General features: G+C 45.6%; 1 protein-coding gene across 1 annotated transcript in view; it reads right to left on the reverse strand.

Moving 5' to 3' along the window:
* Positions 1 to 4,994: 4,994 nt before the first annotated feature.
* CKAP2L (cytoskeleton associated protein 2 like) overlaps positions 4,995 to 21,290 on the reverse strand; it is a 31,531-nt gene continuing 15,235 nt past the window's right edge. Inside the window, exons 5-9 of the mRNA XM_070068810.1 lie at positions 19,065 to 19,272; positions 12,920 to 13,075; positions 11,002 to 11,065; positions 7,779 to 7,968; positions 4,995 to 6,089 (exon numbers count right to left, since the gene is read on the reverse strand). Of these exons, the coding sequence (XP_069924911.1) occupies positions 5,864 to 6,089; positions 7,779 to 7,968; positions 11,002 to 11,065; positions 12,920 to 13,075; positions 19,065 to 19,272 (844 nt within the window). The 3' untranslated portion in view covers positions 4,995 to 5,863. The remainder of the gene's footprint in view (positions 6,090 to 7,778; positions 7,969 to 11,001; positions 11,066 to 12,919; positions 13,076 to 19,064; positions 19,273 to 21,290) is intronic.

A 21,290-nucleotide genomic window follows, 5' to 3' on the forward strand; every position in this document is an offset into this window, starting at 1 on the left:
GACTATCTCATTTTTTTTTTTAAAGAATTTATTTGCAAGGCAGTTACAGAGAGAGAGGTCTTCCATCTGCTGGTTCACTCCTCAAGTGGCTGCAGCTGGGCCAGTCTGAAGCCAGGAGCTGCTTTGGGTCTCCCACGTGGGTGCAGGACTCAAACACTTGGGCCATCTTCTGCTGCTTTCCCAGGCCATTAGCAGGGAGCTGGGTCAGAAGTGGAGCAGCCAGGACTTGAACCGGCACCCATATGGAATGCTGGTGTCCCAGGCACAGGCTTTACCCGCTACGCCACAGTATTGGCCCCTATAGATTGCCTCATTCACTATTCTTTCATTCCAATTTCAATCCCACTAAGAGGGATTAAGTGAGATAGTCAAAGGTCTCTGAGTTTAACATATGTGTGCATCAAGACATAAAGAGTCATACTTATGATTTAAAACCTTAGTTATTTTGGTTAGAGCTTCTCTGTGGCCTTTCATTGTTCCGATGTCCCTGATTTGAATTCCCTCGTTGGGCTCACTTCTTTGTAGTTAGTGGTGTTGTTGGCTTTGTATGGAAGCTGAGAACAGATCCACAGGTTTGGAATGACAAAACAGACCCATGAGGGAAAAGGTCTGATGTCACAGTTCACCAATTTTTCTGTGGCTCAAAAGTGGGAACAATTGGAGTATGCGAGGGGGAAATGAGAGACAGCAGGGCAAGTGCTCCGAGTTCCCTTTTTTTGATTTTACACACCCTATGCGTTTCAGAAGCTTCCAGGCTTGCTACTGCTAAGCTTTTCCTTCTCCCTGAGTGCTTTCAGGCCTGGGTCGGCTGGAGGGGAGCGTCCCCAGGTGGAGACCAGGGATCACTGGCCTTGTCTTTAAACACCAGGATCTTATTGAAGGATTAGAGGATAGTATTGTATCAGAAATACTGCTCAGCCCCAGAGCCCCCTTTTTTTTTTCCAGGAAAGGTCCTGAAATGTGTGTAGTGACCACATGGTACGAGTCGCCTTTAGAATCCCACTCAAGGTCACAAAAATGCAGCAAAGGACCCAGGGACACATGGCACCACTGCCTTGGGGTCTGCGGGGGTGGGGGGAGGGGAGCAGAGGGCCTTCCCTGCGCTTACCCTGGAGCCTGAAACAGCAGGACCTTCTCGGCCCTGGCCCACAGGCCTCTTTCTCAGGCCTCGGTTACATGCATGATGGGCTGCTTAACAAGGGTCCCCTCTGGACTTTCAGGCCCCGTTGGCTTGGCACTGGCTCTCTGCCAGGGCCGGTGTCCTGTGTGCTTTATTGAATGGAGCCTGGCAGCCGGGTGGGGATCACTCTGGGTCTGCTGGGGAAGGGGTGGGGCAGAGGGCCGGAGACAGAGGAGATGGGACAAGGCTGTAAAGTTTACTAACCCTTCAGGGACTTTCTGGGTAGGGCGGGGCAGAGACTTCTATTTTCATTCATGTGATGCAAGGTAGCTTTTTTTTTTTTTTTTTTTTTTTTTTTTTTTTTTTTTTTTTTTTTAAGGCTCCTGTCACCACTAGAGTGCAGTTTCTCTGTGTTTTAGAGGTGTTTGCCATCACTCCTGTGGAATGTGCATGGCAAACACTGGTCATCACCCACAGTGCTGGGAGACTATTTGAGCATGTGGCCACCTGCAGACAGTTCCCAGGTGTTTTTTTTTTTTGGTGACGATTTATTTGTTAATTTGAATATCAGAGTTACAGAGAGAGACAGAGAGACAGAGAGACAGAGAGAGAGAGAGAATCTTCCATTTGTGGTTCACTCCCTAGATGGCCACAGTGGCCAGGAGCCAGGAGCTTCATCACCTAGGTGGCAGAGGCCCAAGTACCCGGGACATCCTCTGCTGCTGTTCCCAGGCCATTTAGCAGGGAGCTGGATTGGAAGTGGAGCAGCTGGGACACGAACTGGCACCCATATGGGATGCGGGCATTGCAGGCGGTGGCCTTGTCTGCTACGCCACAGTGCTGGCCCCGATTTTCCAGCTTTGGAGAGGGGTGGGGACACATGACCCCTCTATCCCGGGCAGAAGTGCATTCAGCTTCCAAGCTGTCACCTTAGAAGGAGGGTGTGCCTTCTGCTTCCTCTCTTCCCATCGCTGGAGTGGAGTTGGTTGGGGCTGCACTGTCGGGGTGAGGTGGCTGGTGCCTGGCACTGTATTAAAACTGCTGGTTTCTCTTGGATTGCTGGTCTGAGAGCGGCATTTCCCTCGGACTAGTCATGGCAGTTGGATTGACACACAGATTTCACAATCAAGTCCTCAGGAATCAGGAAATGAAGAGAAGCAGTGCCCCTGGGGTAGTGAGCCGGGGTGAACAGTAACCAAGCCACCTCCTCTGTAGCATAAGGGACAGTGCTTGGCTGTCTCAGTGACTCCTGTCTGGTAGGCCAGGGCCACTCCAAGAATGTCTCCCAGGCAGGAACAGTTCCTGACCTGGAGCCAGAGAGCCCCAGACGTGAGGCTGCAGCCCTGCTCTTCAGTCTAACTACTCCGATTCCTTCTTACATCATAGAGCCATTGCGAGGCTGTGCCGAGATATGGGGCCAGGGTCAAGTGCTAAGTCAGTCTTCTATGCTGTCCTAAGTTCTTTTGTGTGTACATTAGTCATTTCTAAGTGAAACTGGCTTAAGCAAAAAGGGGATTTTTGGGTTCATAAACTGAAAAGTCCAGGGCTCAGCCAATTCCAGGCATAGCATTAGCCAGGGGAGCAAATCCACGTCATGGGATTTAACTCCCTCTCTGCGCTCAAGTTTATCTGGTATTTATTTTAGTCTCTGGTATGTTTTGTCCATCTGGGTATAAGGCTGAGGGCCCCACATTCCAGATTTCCATCTTATCTTTTCAGCGACTATATCAGGAAGTCTCCAACAAAAGCCTGGAAACGGAGTCTCACTGGTTCTGAGACCCGACCCCTTCCTCCAATCAAGCCCCCAGCCAGGGAGATGCTGGGCTATAGTTGGCCGGGGCTGGGTTCCACGCCTCTCCGCAGTGACGTCCATTCCTCTTAAACCATTTTAAGATCGAATGGGAAGGAGGTGGTCCCGAGGAAGCTGGGTGCTCTCATTAAAAGAGGCAGTACCCGTGAGCAGGCAAAGAACGGCTGTGATAGCGTGGGAGACTCGGCAGTGCCTGGAGCACAAACACTAACGCATCACCCTCTCCTGTGTCCTGGCTCATGGCCGCCCGCAGCGATGCTGTATAATCCTCATTTACCTTTCTTTCTTTTTTTTTTTTTTTTTTTTTTTTTTTGACAGGCAGAGTGGACAGTGAGAGAGAGAGAGAGAAAGGTCTTCCTTTGCCATTGGTTCACCCTCCAATGGCCGCTGCGCTGCAGCCAGTGCACCGCGCTGATCCGATGGCAGGAGCCAGGTACTTATCCTGGTCTCCCATGGGGTGCAGGGCCCAAGCACTTGGGCCATCCTCCACTGCCCTCCTGGGCCACAGCAGAGAGCTGGCCTGGAAGAGGGGCAACCGGGACAGAATCGGGCGCCCCGACCGGGACTAGAACCCGGTGTGCCGGTGCCGCAAGGCGGAGGATTAGCCTAGTGAGCCACGGCGCCGGCTTAATTTACCTTTCTTAAAATCTTGCTTTACCTCCCCTCCTCACAAAAGTCCTCCCTAACCAGTGTTAGAGCTGACTTCTGCAGAGACTCATCTTCTCATTAGGATTTCCAGTGACGCTCCCTCCTGAGTGATTCAGAGCCTGCCTGCTTTCCTTCCTGTCCCCTGTGTCTAGGAACAGTGATTTACTAAACAAGAGCGTTGTTAAGTTTTTACAAAGAGCCCCCAAATTAGGATGCAGATACTGTAGCCCCCACAATCATTTCCACATCCTTCTGTTCCTGGAAGACAATTTAGTCCAATCAGCTGTTCAATTCCCCATTTGTTATTTTGAAATTACACATTATTAGGTGCCAGTAGTTCTACCTACAGTGTTACTGTCAGTGCCCAGGGAAGCACTGTGAGATGTCTCTCAAGGAACTGGCAATAAAGATACAGTTGTGGGAACTCAACTGCAGTGTCAGACAGTGGCAGTGGAGTAGAAGGCTAAGCCTCCATTTGCAGTGCTGGCATCCCATATGGGCGCCAGTTTGTGTCCCAGCTGCTCCACTTCTGATCCAGCTCTCTGTTGTGGCCTGGGAAAGCAGTGGAAGATGGCCCAAGCGCTTGGGTCCCTGCACCCACGTGGGAGACCTGAACAAATTCGCATCCCCTGGCTTTGGATTGGCCCAACTCAGGCTGCGAGGCCACTTGGGGAGTGAACCAGCATGTGGAAGTTCTCTCTGTCTCTCCATCTCTATCTGTAATTCTGTCTTTCAAAATAAATGAATACAATCTTAAAACAAAAACAAAACCCTACTATAAAGATGCATGGGCTTCCCAGGCCTGGGATGGGAGGAGGGCACTGGACGGCAAGGATGAACCATTCTAGGAGGTGAAGGAAAGGTAACCGTACAAGCAAAGGCAGCGGGGCCGGGTCAAGGACTTTGTCAGTGGAAGTGAGGCAGAGTCTGAAGTCCAGGCGAGGCTACTCCCAACAGAGGGACTTGCTTCAGGGCCGCTTGGCCGGGTGACGGTGACTGTCTGGTTCCTCTAAGTCCCGTGTTCAGACTCCGTGATCGCTAAAGCACCCTCTGGGTGACTCCCAGGTGCAGTAAGTCTTTCCGAAGGGAAGGAAAGGGCCGGCTATGTGGATTCCTGGATTGCAGCTGTGGTGACAATCTGTCGTCTCCTAGCATCAGGGTTTTTAGCTGCTTTATGAGGCTTGTTGTTATGAATCTAATGGAGGGAGAGTGTGTGTGACAGAGGGAGTGAGAGAGAGCTCTGCTTCCTCACAATGAAATGCCCGGTTCCTCGTCGAGGCTGGCCGCCAGCCCCCTGAGCGAGGGCAGCCCCGGGCAGTGACTGCTCCAGGAGGCCTCTTCAAACAGCCCACAGGAAGCCCTCATTCTCTTGCCAAACCAGCATCACTTTTTTCCATAATAAATAAGATAAATGAGTAAGGAACAAACATGCATTTAATGGTTGTTTTTAGATAATACTTAAATATTAAGAAAGCTAAAATTTAAAATGTGCTGACTGGGTTTTTCTATACATTCTATTTACATAGTGACTCTGATTTGAGCTTTCTAAGAGCATTTGCTCAGGGGAAGAAAAAGTATCCCATAATAGTTCCCAGGGCTCACAATGCCCTCTCAGGGCAACTGTCCCACGGCAGAGAACTGAAGCGAAGCAGTGTCCCTCCTGACCCTCTCCCTTGCCCTGTTCTGTTTTTACTTGAAGCATTTCTAAACAACAAATGCAAAATCAGGTTTAGAAACTAGATGACCACTCCAACTCAGGAGTGTGTGTCACTCGGTCCCTGGAAAGGTGTGGAAGGAGCAGCCCTCATCTATGGGACACTGTGATGGAACCAAGGACCTCCATCAATGCCCCACGTGCACAGGGGCAGCGAGGTCTGCCAGGCTGTGAGGACCTGTCCCCTCAGGAAGGGGGTAAACAGAGGGAAGTCCACTGTGTGGTGGCACCGATCTTCTGATAACACAGAACTAGCTGGGGATTAACGTAGCTCAACGACAAGCAGATTTTTAACCATATTTGTGGGGCACATTAATATTCAACAGTTTGAAATTCATGTATGCTGCAAAACTGTGGCAAACTACAGCCTTAAACCCACAAAGCCTTCCTTGGGGGGGGGGTGCATAATTTGCAAAGTGCTGAGTGAATTATGAATAATCTCCTGTACCCCGAGGTCTGTCCTCGGCACCCCGATACCTCTCCATTATGCATTCTTTTCCAGGCACCTGACTAGGGCATTCCTGTATTATGGAGGTTCTCACTTTTTCTTTTTTTTTAAAGCAGCAAGAAATTATGATTCAAGGATCTGAAACCCTAATGTTACAGGCAAAGCCTCATTTTTACGGAATATAAAACACTCTGTTTCCTCCACTTCCAAGAGCTCGTCGAGAGAGGCCACTACTAAGTCGTGCTCCTGTAGCATTTCTGGGTAGCGGGACACTGCTCGCTCGATCCTCGCTGAGCGTCGTACCGGAGTGATAAGCTTCATGTCTTGCACTTCTGCCATTCCACTTACTCTGAGAGACAGCAAGAGATGCATTCAAGACCTTATAACTTAAAGAGTTACTATTGTGTTTCTTATTTCGTAACAAAACATGACAGATATTTCAACATAGCTTGGTACAGAGACATGTCTAGAGCAGCTCACGCCCTAAATTGGCTTTTCCCGATTTCCAGAATGTACCGAGTGGTGGTCATCTGCTCTTGCATGGTGTATGCCTAAAGATTTGATGAATGAAGTCTAAAGTGTGGCTTTTATTTGAAGCCATCTACTTGGCAGTTGGTATTTGTTTACTCCATAAACTTTCAAAAGAGTTGACAGGTTAAGGAAATTGTGCCTAACACCAAATTTGGACGACCAAATAAATTCCAAGATTCTTTCTAGCTTTGGCAGTGAATTACTCAGAAGACACCTTTGAGACGGTGGGCCACACTACAGTAAGCTGGGCCTCTCCCTTGGAAACGTGTAAATGCACCTCAGTACAAAGTAGCTGGAGGATGGGATGCACGTGGTGCTCACGTAGTGGATCCAGCTCAGGGTTCACACAACCACTCATCATCCTAGTCAAGCAAAACCAGCTCGAAAGCTGTCTGGGGACATTTGGGGTTCACCTGCCTGCTTTCATCTACTCATGAGCTGTCTGGAGCGGGGAAATGAGATGTCTGAGAGGAGGTGAGGGCTGGAAGAAGCCTAGCTACGCTGTCCAGGGAACTCCAGCACAGAACTGTTGTCCTGGTGCTCTTTTGTTTCCAATTCTCCTTTCAGGATATCAGCAGAGAAGAGTGATGCCGTATTCACATTTTAGAAAAGAACACTGGCCGGCGCCACGGCTCACTAGGCTAATCCTCCGCCTTGCGGCGCCGGCATACCGGGTTCTAGTCCCGGTCGGGGCGCCGGATTCTGTCCCGGTTGCCCCTCTTCCAGGCCAGCTCTCTGCTGTGGCCCGGGAGTGCAGTGGAGGATGGCCCAAGTGCTTGGGCCCTGCACCCCATGGGAGACCAGGATAAGTACCTGGCTCCTGCCATCGGATCAGCGCAGTGTGCTGGCCGCAGCACACTGGCTGCGGCGGCCATTGGAGGGTGAACCAACGGCAAAGGAAGACCTTTCTCTCTGTCTCTCTCTCTCACTGTCCACTCTGCCTGTCCAAAAAATAATAAAAAAAAAAAAAAAAAAAAGAAAAGAACACTGCTACCTGACATAGCTCTTGAAATGACTAGGGGTTCTGCCTCAAACTTGCTCTTGTTAACAAAACAAAACTCTGTGATATTCTGAGCAGTCCCTGTTCCGATAGGGCTATTCACTGTCCCTTCTCTCCCACACCTCCAGAGGGGAACTCTGGGCAGAGACTGGCAGAGCAGGTGGACAGGACCTGCAAGAGCAGGGCAAATGGGAGGGGAGAAGTAGGACCCGTTCCCTGGGGAGGAGAGTGGAGCCCTTTCTCCTCTCCTCTTGGCTCCAGCAGTGGCTTCCTCACTGCAGGCCAGGCCTCATCAGTGTAGCTGTGAGGGGACCATGTGTATAAAGAGCAAAGACACGGACTGCCCCATCAGTGATCTAACCTCCCCTGCTCTCAGCTCCTGCCTGAATGCCCGAGACCTTACCTGAAGCAGAAGTATCTACGAATTTACTTGGACTTGTGGGGAAGAAACTGAGAACCTGACTAGAATCAGGTCTGAACACATAGCCTGCTTTAGACTTTGCTTACCTAGGAATTGAGGCGATCTGTAATTTGATACCAGGATAATTATCCTGTTCTGCCTTGCTCATGCTGGGTGTCGCTGTAACCTGCTCCTTCTCTTTCAGAGAAAGACAAAACTGTCCAGATTCCATCTTGTTGGCCAGCTCTTCCACCGAGGTTGTATTAGTTTCAGTGACTAAAGGGTCAGAAGTAACTCCTGTGCAAGGTCAGGGAGGAAAGTAAGATTTAACAATTTAATACTCAAGCTAAAAATCAGTAAAATGGAAGGTAAACATATAATGATTTCTCAGTGATCCTCATGGACTCCATATACTAAACAAACAGTGTTGATCTGAAGTGGGACTTACATCTTGCTTTTCTTGCTAAGCCTGTGGCAAAGCCCTGTGGCATCAGGTCACCCCCCCAACCAGCCCTTTGGACAGTCTTGGGCCTCCTTGCCATTTGCAGATGGCTCCTTGCTACCTTTTCCACACTCTGAACACACTCCCAGTCTTTTACTCACAGGACAGTGCTATTAGGAGCCAGTCACTGTCCTACTCCAACACCACACTGTGGATCAATTTTCTTTTTTTTTTTTTTTTTTAAGATTTTATTTATATATTTATTTGAGAGGTAGAGTTACAGACAGTGAGAGAGACAGAGAGAAAGGTCTTCCTTCTGTTGGTTCACTCCCCAAATGGCTGCAATGGCCAGAGCTATGCCAATCCAAAGCCAGGAGCCACTTCCCGGTCTCCCATGTGGGTACAGGGGCCCCAGGACTTGGGCCATATTCTACTGCTTTCCCAGGCCATAGCAGAGAGCTGGATTGGAAGAGGAGCAGCCGGGTCTTGAATTGGCACCCATATGGCATGCCGGCGCTGCAGGCAGAGGATTAACCTACTGTGGCCGGCGCCGCGGCTCACTAGGCTAATCCTCCGCCTACCGGCACCGGCACACCGGGTTCTAGTCCCGGTCGGGGCGCTGGATTCTGTCCCGGTTGCCCCTCTTCCAGGCCAGCTCTCTGCTGTGGCCAGGGAGTGCAGTGGAGGATGGCCCGAGTACTTGGGCCCTGCACCCCATGCGAGACCAGGAGAAGTACCTGGCTCCTGCCATTGGATCAGCGCGGTGCGCCGACCACGGTGGCCATTGGAGGGTGAACCAATGGCAAAGGAAGACCTTTCTCTCTGTCTCTCTCTCTCACTGTCCACTCTGTCAAAAAATAAATAAAAATAAATAAAATTAAAAAAAAAAAAAAAAGGATTAACCTACTGTGCCACGGCAACGGCCCCCAGATCAATTTTCTTGACTCATTAGTTTTCTCAGTGTCCTGGTGCCCTCCTACCAGGATTAACCACTTGGCCATTCCCTTCAACGTGAAAACATCTTACATCCACACAATTTTAATGTTAGACCAGCTACGGCTGTCAGAATGAAAAGGAGGAAGGTAGACAACAGGCAGACACTGACTGAGCCTAGGATCTGACACCCTAAGAGAGGTCAGGAGGGCCAACAAATGACAAAGGTATGGATTCTGTTTTCTTCCATCCTTTTGAAGAACACTGCCAATATTATAACCAGATATCTGGAATGGAGTATTGCCTCCAGCAAGAGTCTACCACTGAGTATTCCTACTATGAATTTATTCCCTCAAGTAGTGGATTACTTAGCTGTAATTCTATGAGACTTGAGTGTTCCCCTGTTCCCCAGTTTTTTTTTTTTTTTTTTTTTTTTTTTTTTTTTTAACATGTATTTATTTATTTGAGAGGTAGAGTTTGAGAGAGAAAGAGAGAGGTCTTCCATCTGCTGGCTCACTCTCCAAATGGCCATAACAGTTGGAGCTGGGCTTATCTGAAGCCAGGAGCTTCCTCTTGATCTCCCATGTAGGTGCAGAAGCCCAAGCCCGCCACTGCTCTCCCAGGCAATTAGCAGAGAGCTGGATTGAAGAGGAAGAGCTGGAACACAAATCGGAACTGCAGGTGGAGGCTTAGACTACTATGCCACAGTGCTGGCCCCTAAACCTATTCTTTTTTTTTTAAATTATTAGATTATTTGTATTTATTAACAAACAACAACTGTACACACTTATGGGGTACAATGTAATATTTTGATACATACATACATTTTAATGACCAAATTAGGATAGTTAGCATCCATTGCTTCATATATTCAAGATTTCTTTGTAGTGTGAACATTAAAAAGTTTTTCTTCTAGCTATTTAGAAAAATACAATATGCTATTGTTAACTACTGTTCTCCACTGTGCAACAGAACACCAAAAGGATATTTTTACAATAAGGAAAAAAAGTACTTTTTAATTCAATAAAAATAAATCTTTCTGAGGTTTAATTTATATATATATATATTTTGAGAAACTTAACTTCAAAGAAGAACCCAAGAATGGTATGTCTTTTGCGAGCACTTAGACATTACTATAGCTTATGAGACATAAAAAATATCCTCCACTTAATACATTATGAGGTAAATCTTTGTGAACAAGTTTTACTATTGACTCTCATAATCCAACTCTTTGAGGACAGAGGTTCTGCATGGGGAGTTAGTGCACAGTGACTCCTACTCCTGTTGTTAATTTAACAATTAACACTCTTATGTATGATGTCAGTGATCACCTGAGGCTCTTGACATGAGCTGTCTAGGCTATGGAAGTCTTTTGAATACACAAACTCCTTCTGTACTTAGACAAGGCTATAAGCAAAGTGGAAGTTCTCCCCTCCCTTCAGAGAAAAGCACATCCTTCTTTGATGACCACTTCTTTCCACTGGGTCTCACTCACAGAGGTCCTTCATGTAGGATACTTTTTGCCTCAGTGTAAATCTATTCTTAAAGGAAAAGATTTGTCACCTTCTGAGACAAAAGGAGAACCCACTTTCTTTTCTAAAATGTTGGTGGGTTTGTTATAAATAAACACGTAACTTAAATCAAAGCATTTGTTCCTTTTAGCCTCCATCTCTTAAGAGCCATTTGTCTTTTCCTGTCTAGGACTTCAGGGAAACGGGACACTCTAGCCTGGGCCACTCTGGTGGAGAGCATCTTTCTTCAGCGTAGAGCAGCATATCTACTTTCAGTAACAGCAGTAAACCAGCTAAGGTGAAGGCTGCAGGGGCGAGGCTATGAGAGTCAAGATAAGAGACACATTCAGGGGACTTAAAATTCTTCTTCTTGCCCTATGTGTTCCTGGAAGATTTTTGCTTAGATAGCTGGAGGAATGAATTTAAATACAAAAGCAACAGTACCTTCTGTAGTTCTTTTTGAGTCTTGCAAAATATTAAGGACAACTTCTCGCAGCTCTTGTATTGGCTGGAAGAAAATATATGAAAGAACATTCATGGAAACTATAAATGTTTATAACACGAATGTTTTGTTTTTTAATCTCTAAAAAAGTTTCAGTTTTGTAGTGTCATGAGAAAAATGAAGGAACAGAGAAAACGCTGGGTAAGTTCTGGCATTCTTGACTTTAATGAAGAGATGTGCTTAAAATCGCCTAAGATGAAATTTGTCTAAATTAGATTCCATTTTCCTATTAACTTGTGTGAAACCATTGATGATGTATTTTCACATAAAGATTCTGGCCCAAAAATAGAATGCTAGCCAAATAGAAAATGCAGCATGAATTGTTACTTTTATCTTAATCTTTTTCTAAAAAAATTTTTTTTAATTTTAAATTTACTTGAAAGTCAAAGTTATAGAGAGAGGAGGCAGAGAATCTTCCATTTACTGGCTCATTCCTGAAATGGCTGCAACAGCCAGGGCTAGGCCAGGCTGAAGCCAGGAGCCTGGAGCTTCTTCCTGGTGCAGGGGCCCAAGCACTTGTGCCAACTTCCACGGCTTTTCCAGGTACATTAACAAGGAGCTGGATTAGAAGTGGAGAGCTAGGACTCAAACCGGCGCCCACATGGTATGCCAGCATTGCAGAAGGAGGCTTAACCTGTTACACCACAACGCCGGTCCCTAATCTTTGTTTTAATCATAAAAATCTCATTACGGAAAAACAGAACAAGTTAACCTGAACAAAGGAAGTTACCCATTTTTCTGTCAGTCAAATATAACTTGTTAGCATTTTGGGCAATTTGCCCAAGCCTTTCTTCTTTTATTTGGTAATATAACATAAAAAAAAGATCTTTAGAGAAAAGTGATTTTGTGATAAAATTATCTGAAGTAGCCTTCATTTTTCAAAGTAAAAAACCACGCCATGATGTAGAACATCACAAAGGGAACTGTACTTTTCCATGGGAGGGGAGGAAGGAAGAGGCCTTACTGAAGGAAACTTGTCAAACAACTTGACTGCTTAAACAGTGTGTGTGTGTAACCCTGAGTGTGAGTACAGAAACAGGTACTGGAAAATATGGAGTATGACATGGAAAATGACATTGAAGTAAAAAGAATGTAAAACTATTTGATGCAATCTGTGTAAAATAATAAAGTGTTTTTTCCTAGATTTTAGAGTTAAATGCTATTTCATGCAGTGGCTCTGAGGGATTAATTTATGGACATTGATGTGTTGTTTAATATACATTTGAGTTGGTAAGGTTCTTACTAAGTATTGGAAATTGATGTAATAACTTTGTATGCTATTATTTTCCAGGACTGCATTTTTCTATAACTAGTGTTGAGACAGTCACTTGATTTGAAGATTGGTTATACCGGTTTACATGTAACATGGCTTTCTATGAAATAGATAATTAAAATGTTCAGAAAAGGGTCTGTCATTGTGGCATAGCAGGTTAAGCTGCTGTCTGTGATGTTGGCATCCCATATGGGTGCTGGTTCAAGTCCCAGGTGCTCCACTTCCAATCCATCTCCCTGCTTATGTGCCTGGGAGAGCAGCAGCAGATGGCCCAGGTTCCTGGGCCCTGGCACCTATATGGGAGACCTGGACAAAGATTTTGGCTCCTGGCTTCAGGCTGGCCTACCTCCTATTGTTGTGGCTATTTGGCGAGTGAACCAGTGGATGGAAGATCTTTCTCTGTTTATCTCTCTGTAACTCTGCCTTTCAAATAAAATAAATCTTTTAAAAAAAAGTTCAGAGACATATTCTCTGTATAACTTTATGAAGTGAATTAGAAATTGATATTATATAACTACCACATTTGCAAACAGAGAACCCATATTAAAGAGAATTTTTTTAAGTCATTCATTCAAAACAATACTCACTGTTGCCCCATTCTTAATGGCCTCTTCATATAGCCCAATAACATCAAAGGTGCCTTTACTTGCCAACAACTTTGCTTTGCAGATCCAGAATTTAGCAAATTTTTCAGCCTCAGGAATGCTGGACAGTATGGCAAGTATTTCATCAGAAAGTGTACCCTGGAGAAAAGAAAATACTCAATGGTAAACGTAATCATTTTATTTTACTGTTCCATCTCTTAATATGTCTCACTGTAGGTTAGCAGAAATCAGTTTGATCACTATTTTTGAACTTCAAAAAATTGCAATTTTACCAAAGCATAATGTACATAAAATAAAATGTGCCATTATTTTAGCAATCAATGAGTTTTTCCACTGAGCTTTAAAGTTTAAGTGTTGGGGCCAGCATTGTGGTGTAGTGGGTAAAGGCACTGCCTGTAGTGCTGGCATCCCATATGGGTGCTGGTTTGAGTCCCAGCTGCTCCACTTCTGATCCAGCTCTCTGCTATGGCCTGGGAAAGCAGTAGAAGATGGCCTGAGTCCTTGGGCCTCTGCACCCATGTGGCAGACCTAGAAGAAGCTCCTGGTCCTGGCTTCAGATTGGCACAGCTCTGGCCTTTGCGGCCATCTGGGGAGTGAATCAGCAGATAGAAGACTCACTTTCTCTCTGCCTCTGTCTCTGTCTCTCTTTAATTCTGCCTTTCAAATAAATAAATAAATCTTTAAAAAAAAAGGAAAACAACAACAAAAAAATAAAGTTTAAGTATTACATGAGACAAGACAGAAAAACATAGCTGAAAGGTAAAGAGTAGGTTTTATATTCTTCTGTGGTGCTAAAATAAATATGACACCAACCTTAGGACAACCAATATTTCATACATATTTATATCACTAACAGTACACATTTACAATAACTGAACACTGAGTAGTGGCCAGAACTTCCATATGACTTCTAACAGCAGACTTCTAGCAGTAGAAAGGCTGGGGTGCATGTGTGTGTACTGGGGATTCCTGCAGGTGTATGTAGGAAAGAGGAGGTTTGAAATAGTTTCACTGGTTTGTCCCCTTCTAGTTTGTGTCCAGAGCAGGGTCAGGGCATGGACCAGGAAGAAGGGGGAACTACACTGAATAGAAACCCAGTGGGCCAGTGCTGTGGTGCAGCAGGTTAACGCCCTGGCCTAAAGTGCTGGCATCCCATATGGGTGCCGGTTCAAGACCCAGCTGGCTCCTTTTCTGATCCAGCTCTCTGCTGTGGCCTGGGAAAGCAGTAGAAGATGGCCTAAGTCCTTGGGCCCCTGCACCCACGTGGGAGACCCGGAAAAACCTCCTGGCTTTGGATCGGCGCAGCTCCAACTGGGGAGTGAACCAGTGGATGGAAGACCTCTTTCTCTCTCTCTTCTTCTCCTCTCTCTGTGTAACTCTGACTTTCAAATATATAAATAAATCTTTAAAAAAAAAAAAAACCAAAAAAAAACAAAACTCAAGTACTGGCACTCTTAACCTTCTGCTCCTCTAGAGATGGGAAAACACAAAGCTTAGTTCTCGGTTGAGAATCATCAATGTTTGAGAAAGCTGACACTACATCAAAGAGGTATAAAGTAAACAAGAATTAACACCACAGAAATGTTAAGAGTACCAAAGTCAGTATCTTCAGAGTGATAGAGAGTATTGCTATCATAAAACAAGAACAGGCAGTTACAAAAAAGAACCAACAGAAGGGCAGGGCAGGGATGCTACCGAAGAATAAATCAAGGTGGGATTCTCCCAGAATCCAGTGCAATAGAACCAAGAAACGAAGTGCATGAAAGAGATATTTAGATTTCTAGAGGACATATCTATTGCTCAGTAATTCCAAATTCCATCAACGAGGATTTCTAGAAAGAAAAATAGTACAAAGCTGAATACATATTCAAAGCAGTTGCAGAAGACAAATTTTAAGAACTGAACAGACACAACTGTTCTGACTGAAAGGCTCTCAGAAAATCAGGATAAATCGACATTAGGACTATATTTAGGAAGCCAAAGATGACAAGGAAACCTCAAAAACTTCCAGAGAAGTTAAAAAATTATTACCTATAGAGGAATGAGAATCAGATTAGCAAGAGACTTTAATAAATCATAGAAAATGAAGCTCTAACTTTAAATTTTTTCAGGGAAAAAAATTTGAAATTAGAAATTTTTCTCAGCCAAATTACGATTCTAGCATGGGAGCAAAATAATGACCTTTACATAGGCACAAGCACTCAGAATGTTAACTACTCAAAACCTGGAAGTCACTGATGAGTAAACTTTAGAATCCAGGTAGAAGACTTGACACAAAAGTAACAGAGAGAAGACTGTGACATAAGGATTGGGTACCCCTGTGTGTGAACTGACACTTATCAATTTTATTTTCTGATTTAAATTTATTATTTTCTTTGTGAAACAAAGAAGACTATCAAACACAAATAAAGGCAAATAAACTAAAAAGAACTCATATAAATGGAATTACAAAATAAAATCGCAGGTATAATTTTTTTTTTTTAAATTTATTATTTTTTGACAGGCAGAGTTAGACAGTGAGAGAGAGAGACAGAGAGAAAGGTCTTCCTTCCGTTGGTTCACCCTCCAAGTGGCCGCTATGGCCAGCACGCTGCGCTGATCTGAAGCCAGGAGCCAGGTGCTTCTTCCTGGTCTCCCATGCAGGTGCAGGGCCCAAGCACTTGGGCCATCCTCCACTGCCTTCCCGGGCCACAGCAGAGAGCTGGACTGGAAGAGGAGCAACCGGGACAGAATCTGGTGCCCCAACCGGGACTAGAACCCAGGGTGCTGGCACCGCATGCAGAGGATTAGCCAAGTGAGCTGCGGCACTGGCTAACAGGTATAAATTTAAACATGGGTAATCACAATAAATGTTTAAGGGTTCAATTTGCATTGTAAAAAACAGAGTTTCATATTTAAAGAAATTCAATGATATGCATTCATATGAGACATTTTTGAAATCAATCCAGGAAGATTTAAAGATAAAGAGATAGACACATGGAAGACCCAGATGAAGCTCCTGGCACCTGGCTCCTGGCTTTGGCCTGGCACAGCCCTGGCTATTGTGGTCATTTAGGGAGTGAACCAGCCGTTGGAAGATCTCTGTCAAATCTGGGTTTCAAATCAATTAATCAATCAAAAAAAAGGGGGGGGGGAAGGATGGAAAAACATCTATTGGACAGGGCCGGCGCCGCGGCTCACTAGGCTAATCCTCCGCCTAGCGGCGCCGGCACACCGGGTTCTAGTCCCGGTTGGGGCACCGGATTCTGTCCCGGTTGCCCCTCTTCCAGGCCAGCCCTCTGCTGTGGCCCGGGAGTGCAGTGGAGGATGGCCCAGGTGCTTGGGCCCTGCACCCCATGGGAGACCAGGAAAAGCACCTGGCTCCTGGCTCCTGCCATCGGATCAGCGCGGTGCGCCGGCCGCAGCGCGCCGGCCGCGGCGGCCATTGGAGGGTGAACCAACGGCAAAGGAAGACCTTTCTCTCTGTCTCTCTCTCTCACTGTCCACTCTGCCTGTCAAAAAAAAAAAAAAAAAAAAAAAAAAAAACATCTATTGGACAAATCCTAACAACAAAAAAGCAGGATGGAAGCACTAACAGCAGACAAAGAAAAATCAAAGTAAGTCATGAATCTTTAAGTACCCAAAAATCGAGGCTTGAAAATGGAAGAAAGAGTTGACAGAGCAGGTGTACAGCAGTGGATTTTCTGCTTTGGATCCAGCTTCCTGTTAATGTGCCTGAGAAGGCAGTGGAAGATGGTCCAAGTGGCCACTTACTTGGGAGAACAAGGAGTTCCTGGCTTCTGGCTTTGGCCCAGTCCCAGCTGTTGTGGCCATTTGGGAAGTCAACCAGTAGATGGAAGATCTCTCTGTCTCTCCCTTTCTATTACCCTTCCTTCCTTCCTTTTATTTTTTTTTTTAATATTTTATTTATCTTTTTGAAAGTTAGAGTTACAGAGAGATGGAGAGTCAGACAGAGAAGTTTTCTATCTGCTGGTTCATTCTATAAATGGCCACAATGGCTAGAGCTAGGCCAACCTGAAGCCAGGAGCCAGGAGCCAGGAGCCAGGAGTTTCTTCCAGGTCTCCAATGTGGGTGCAGGAGCCCAAGCATTTGGGCCATCTTCTCCTGTTTTCCCAGGCTATAAGCAGAGAGCTGGATCAGAAGAGGAGCAGCCAGGACACGAAATGGTGCCCATATGGGATGCTGGTGCCACAGCCTACTATGCCACAGCGCTGGCCCCTGTTACTCTGTCTTTCAAATACATACATACATACATATACACGTATATAAATGTTTTTAAAAGTAAAAGTTGACAGAAATACAAAGAGAAATTGTCAATGACTAACTACAATGCCAGAGAAATGCTGGCATTATTTCGTACAGAAAGTAACAGATCAAGTAAACAAAAAGAACACATTCCTTTCAAACATTTTTGGAACATTTATGAAGAATAATCAGACATTAAAATCACAAAGAAAATTTAAAAAATTCCATCAAGCAGAATACATATGGGACGAACTCACCAACCACAATGCAATGTAATTAGAAATTAACATAAAGGTAGTAAGAAAAAAATTCTAGAAATATGGAAATTAAAAGATACTCTTCTAAGATAACTTTTGGGTTAAAGAAGAGTTCAAGATGGAAATCTTAAAACTATTTGCACATGCAGATTATTAAGCTATCGTCTCTGCTCCAAACCCACTTCCTTCCCTGTGCTTTGTGAGCTGGGGCTGGGATTCTGTACCACTTTCTGCTTCACAGCTGCCTGCTGGGCTGTCAGTACCGGGCACTGGAGGGGGAATGCGGGATGGAGGTCTTCCTATTTGCTCTCGCCCCGGCAATGGCCATCTCTCATCGGCAGCAGCAGTCGGGACTGCCTCCACCTTTCTTCTCCCCTTCACAGATCCTCCCTCACTGTGCTCCTTAGAGGCAGCCCTTCCCCAAAGCCAGAGTCCCAGCTCCACAGGGACCCTCTTCCAGCTCCCATGGTACCAACATCTGCAGGGTAGGATGCCCTCCTTTTTTTTTTTTTGACAGGCAGAGTGGACAGTGAGAGAGAGAGACAGAGAGAAAGTTCTTTCTTTTTGCTGTTGGTTCACCCTCCAATAGCCGCCGCGGCTGGTGCGCTACAGCTGGCGCATCACGCTGATCCGAAGCCAGGAGTTTCTCCTGGTCTCCCCTGGGGTGCAGGACCAAAGGACTTGGGCCATCCTCCACTGCACTCCCTGGCCACAGCAGAGAGCTGGCCTGGAAGAGGGGCAACCGGGACAGAGTCCGGTGCCCCGACCGGGACTAGAACCCGGTGTGCCAGTGCCGGTAGGCGGAGGATTAGCCTATTGAGCCGCGGCACCAGCCATTTCTGTTTCTTGCCAAGTTTGTTCTTGCCTCAAGCTCTTGCAGGATTAGCCTAGTGAGCCGCGGCGCCGGCCAGGATGCCCTCCTAAGAGTTGCAGCTCCTCAGGGTTTTCTTTCCCGGTGTGATATTGTGAAATATATAAACTTGGTCCTCAGTTTTCCTGGCATACAACCCTTAAGATTCTTGGAATGTCCAAGAGCTTCCAGGTAGTGGAGTGTGGCAAGTTTTCTGGAGAGGGCATGAAATTGAGTCCCTTCCCAAATGCCTTGCCCTGTGCCTCTCTATCTCTATCCTTCGTAACACCCTTTATGATAAACTGGTGAATCTAAGTCAGTGTTTCCTTGAGCTCCCTGAACTGCTTTAGCAAATTAGTTGAGCCAGAGAGGAGGTCACGGGAACCCTGATCGAAAGCCAGTCAGTCAGAGGTACAGGTCAAACCACCTGGGGCTTGCAGCCCTTGCTGAAGAGGGTGAAGTTCCTTTTGGATCCCTCTGGAGCCAGCCTGATTGGGTAGTTTATCAGCTTTTCTGGGGCTGTTTCATTTGTAAAGTGGGCAAAGTAACAGTTGTGATAATGACATAAGTCAAGAGTTTCTAAAAATACCTGCAAACAAGAGCCACATTCCATTGCATGTCATAATTATTATTGCTATTAGTATTTCAGGTCTATATTAGAAAGTGGATAAATTGTGTTTAGATGTAGGCTTTGCCCCCTATACTATATTTAAGAAAAATGTTTAAAAACCTCAAGACTGGGTCAAAGCTCTGGGAACTGGCTTCTCTCACTTACCTCCTCAATGAGCTGCAGACATTCTGTCAGAGTTTTGTTGATTTTATTGGACAGCTCAAATTGAGCTTTCTTTTCTTCCTCTTCTTTTTCAATGCTCTTCCAGAAAGAAATATTCATTTCCTCTATTATTTTTCTTTTTGTTTTAAGTTCCATAGGAGGTCGCTTATAGATCTTCCCCTTAGATTTCTGCCATTCTTCTAGTTGTTTCCTGTTATGCAATACAGGGGAGGAGGTGTGGTTTAATTTTTTTTTTTTTTTTGGTTAACACGGTCAAGTTTCTAAAATATATGATGTACACAGACTGAGTATGACTAATACCTTCAACATTCAAAGTCAGGAGGATGGAATAAAACACAATTTACAAATGTATAATGGCAGCGATAACCAGGATTGTAGGTGGCCAGAACTTCAGTCTTCAAATATCTTGACTAGGTGATTATTCTTCATTATTTTTCTCTAAAAGCTTTTATTTCACTAAATACTTCCTCTAACACTTGCTTTCCTAAGAAAAATCCTCTGTCTCCAAAGTCACTAAGTCAGCATTCCATTGCTCCCATCAAAGCCTTCTGTCACCCCATCCAGACTCAGCAAACCTGCATTTTGCCCTCAGTAGGGTCTTGGTGCTCAAAGTGACCCACTTTCCTCAATTTCAAAGCCCTCTCGAGCCCACAAGATCCCCTTTCTTTCATAAACTAGGTCAATAATTTCAAGGTTCTTTTCTGAAGTACCTGGTCTCTTGATGGTGCCAAACCCCAAACTTCCTCCTCCACTAGTCACATTTTGTACTCACTCCTGATTCTCTGCTTCCACTTTAATCAAATTCACTCTGTGTAGTAGAGTGTCTCTATTATTTAAACCAGATTGTGTCATTGTCAAGGACTTCCCAAGGCTCTTGGATAAAATTCAAAATGTTTCCCATGGCTGAAAGTTGCCGTATAATTTGGCTCCTGCTGACCTTGTCCATCTCCTGTCATGCCACTCTCTACCTGCCAGGAGCTCAGGCATCGTTTCTTTTTCTTTCTTTCTCTCTTTCTTTCTCTCTCTCTTTCTTTCCCTCCCTCCCTCCCTCCCTCCCTTCCTTCTCTCTCTCTCTCTCTCTCTCTCTCTCTCTCTCTTTTCTTTCTTTCTTTTTTGACAGGCAGAGTGGACAGTGAGAGAGAGAGACAGAGAGAAAGGTATTCCTTTTGCCGTTGGTTCACCCTCCAATGGCCGCCGCGGCCATCACGCTGCGGCCGGTGCACCGCGCTGATCCGATGGCAGGAGCCAGGTACTTCTCCTGGTCTCCCATGGGGTGCAGGGCCCAAGCACTTGGGCCATCCTCCACTGCACTCCCTGGCCACAGCAGAGAGCTGGACTGGAAGAGGGGCAACCGGGACAGAATCCGGCACCCCGACTGGGACTAGAACCTGGTGTGCCGGCGCCGCTAGGCAGAGGATTAGCCTAGTGAGCCGCGGTGCCAGCCATTTCTGTTTCTTGCCAAGTTTGTTCTTGCCTCAAGCTCTTGCAGTCTAAGTCCTCTGCTCAAATCCTACCTCCCTGAAGAGTAATCACCCCATCTGATTTAATCAATGTGTTGACTTTGACTTTTCCACTAGAATGCAAGCTGCGTGAAGGCTGAAACCTTGGCTGTCCGGTGCCTCACCTTCGCTCTAACCACCTACTTAATGATAAAAGTTGATATCTGACATGTATTTCCTCCACATTTCTGCCTTTCTATCTCCTTAGCATTTCTTCTGGTCAAGAACAATTTTCCTTTTCTAAAGCCAACTTACTCCTAAGGCCTCAATGCCATGGCTTTATATTAATTCTTTTTACATACACCCCAAACAGTAAGCCCCACAGGGGTAGAGACTGTGCTCACCACTGTACTTCCTAATGCACAACACATTGCAAGTTCTGCGGGAACACTCAGGGAATGAGTGAATGAACGTATCCCTTCCCACAGACTATCCCTTTTGTAAACAAACATGTTCAACATGTGACACACTGACTTATGACCAGTCCTCTGTGGTCTCATCCAGACCGTGAGGCCTGAGCAGGGCTTGGCTTCCTCCCTCACCAGCTTAGGGTCTTGCACGCACTTTTCTTTCTACTCAGAAGGCTTGTCTTCCTTCTTGTCACCAACCTTAGGTCTTAGCTCAGGTGTCACCATTCAAAGTACCTTTCCTGATCTTTCTACATAAAGAAACCACCACAGCCTATGTTCTTGATCATGTCACTTTGAAT

This window comes from Oryctolagus cuniculus, chromosome 2 (genome assembly GCF_964237555.1).
Source record: "Oryctolagus cuniculus chromosome 2, mOryCun1.1, whole genome shotgun sequence".
Taxonomy (NCBI): domain Eukaryota; kingdom Metazoa; phylum Chordata; class Mammalia; order Lagomorpha; family Leporidae; genus Oryctolagus; species Oryctolagus cuniculus.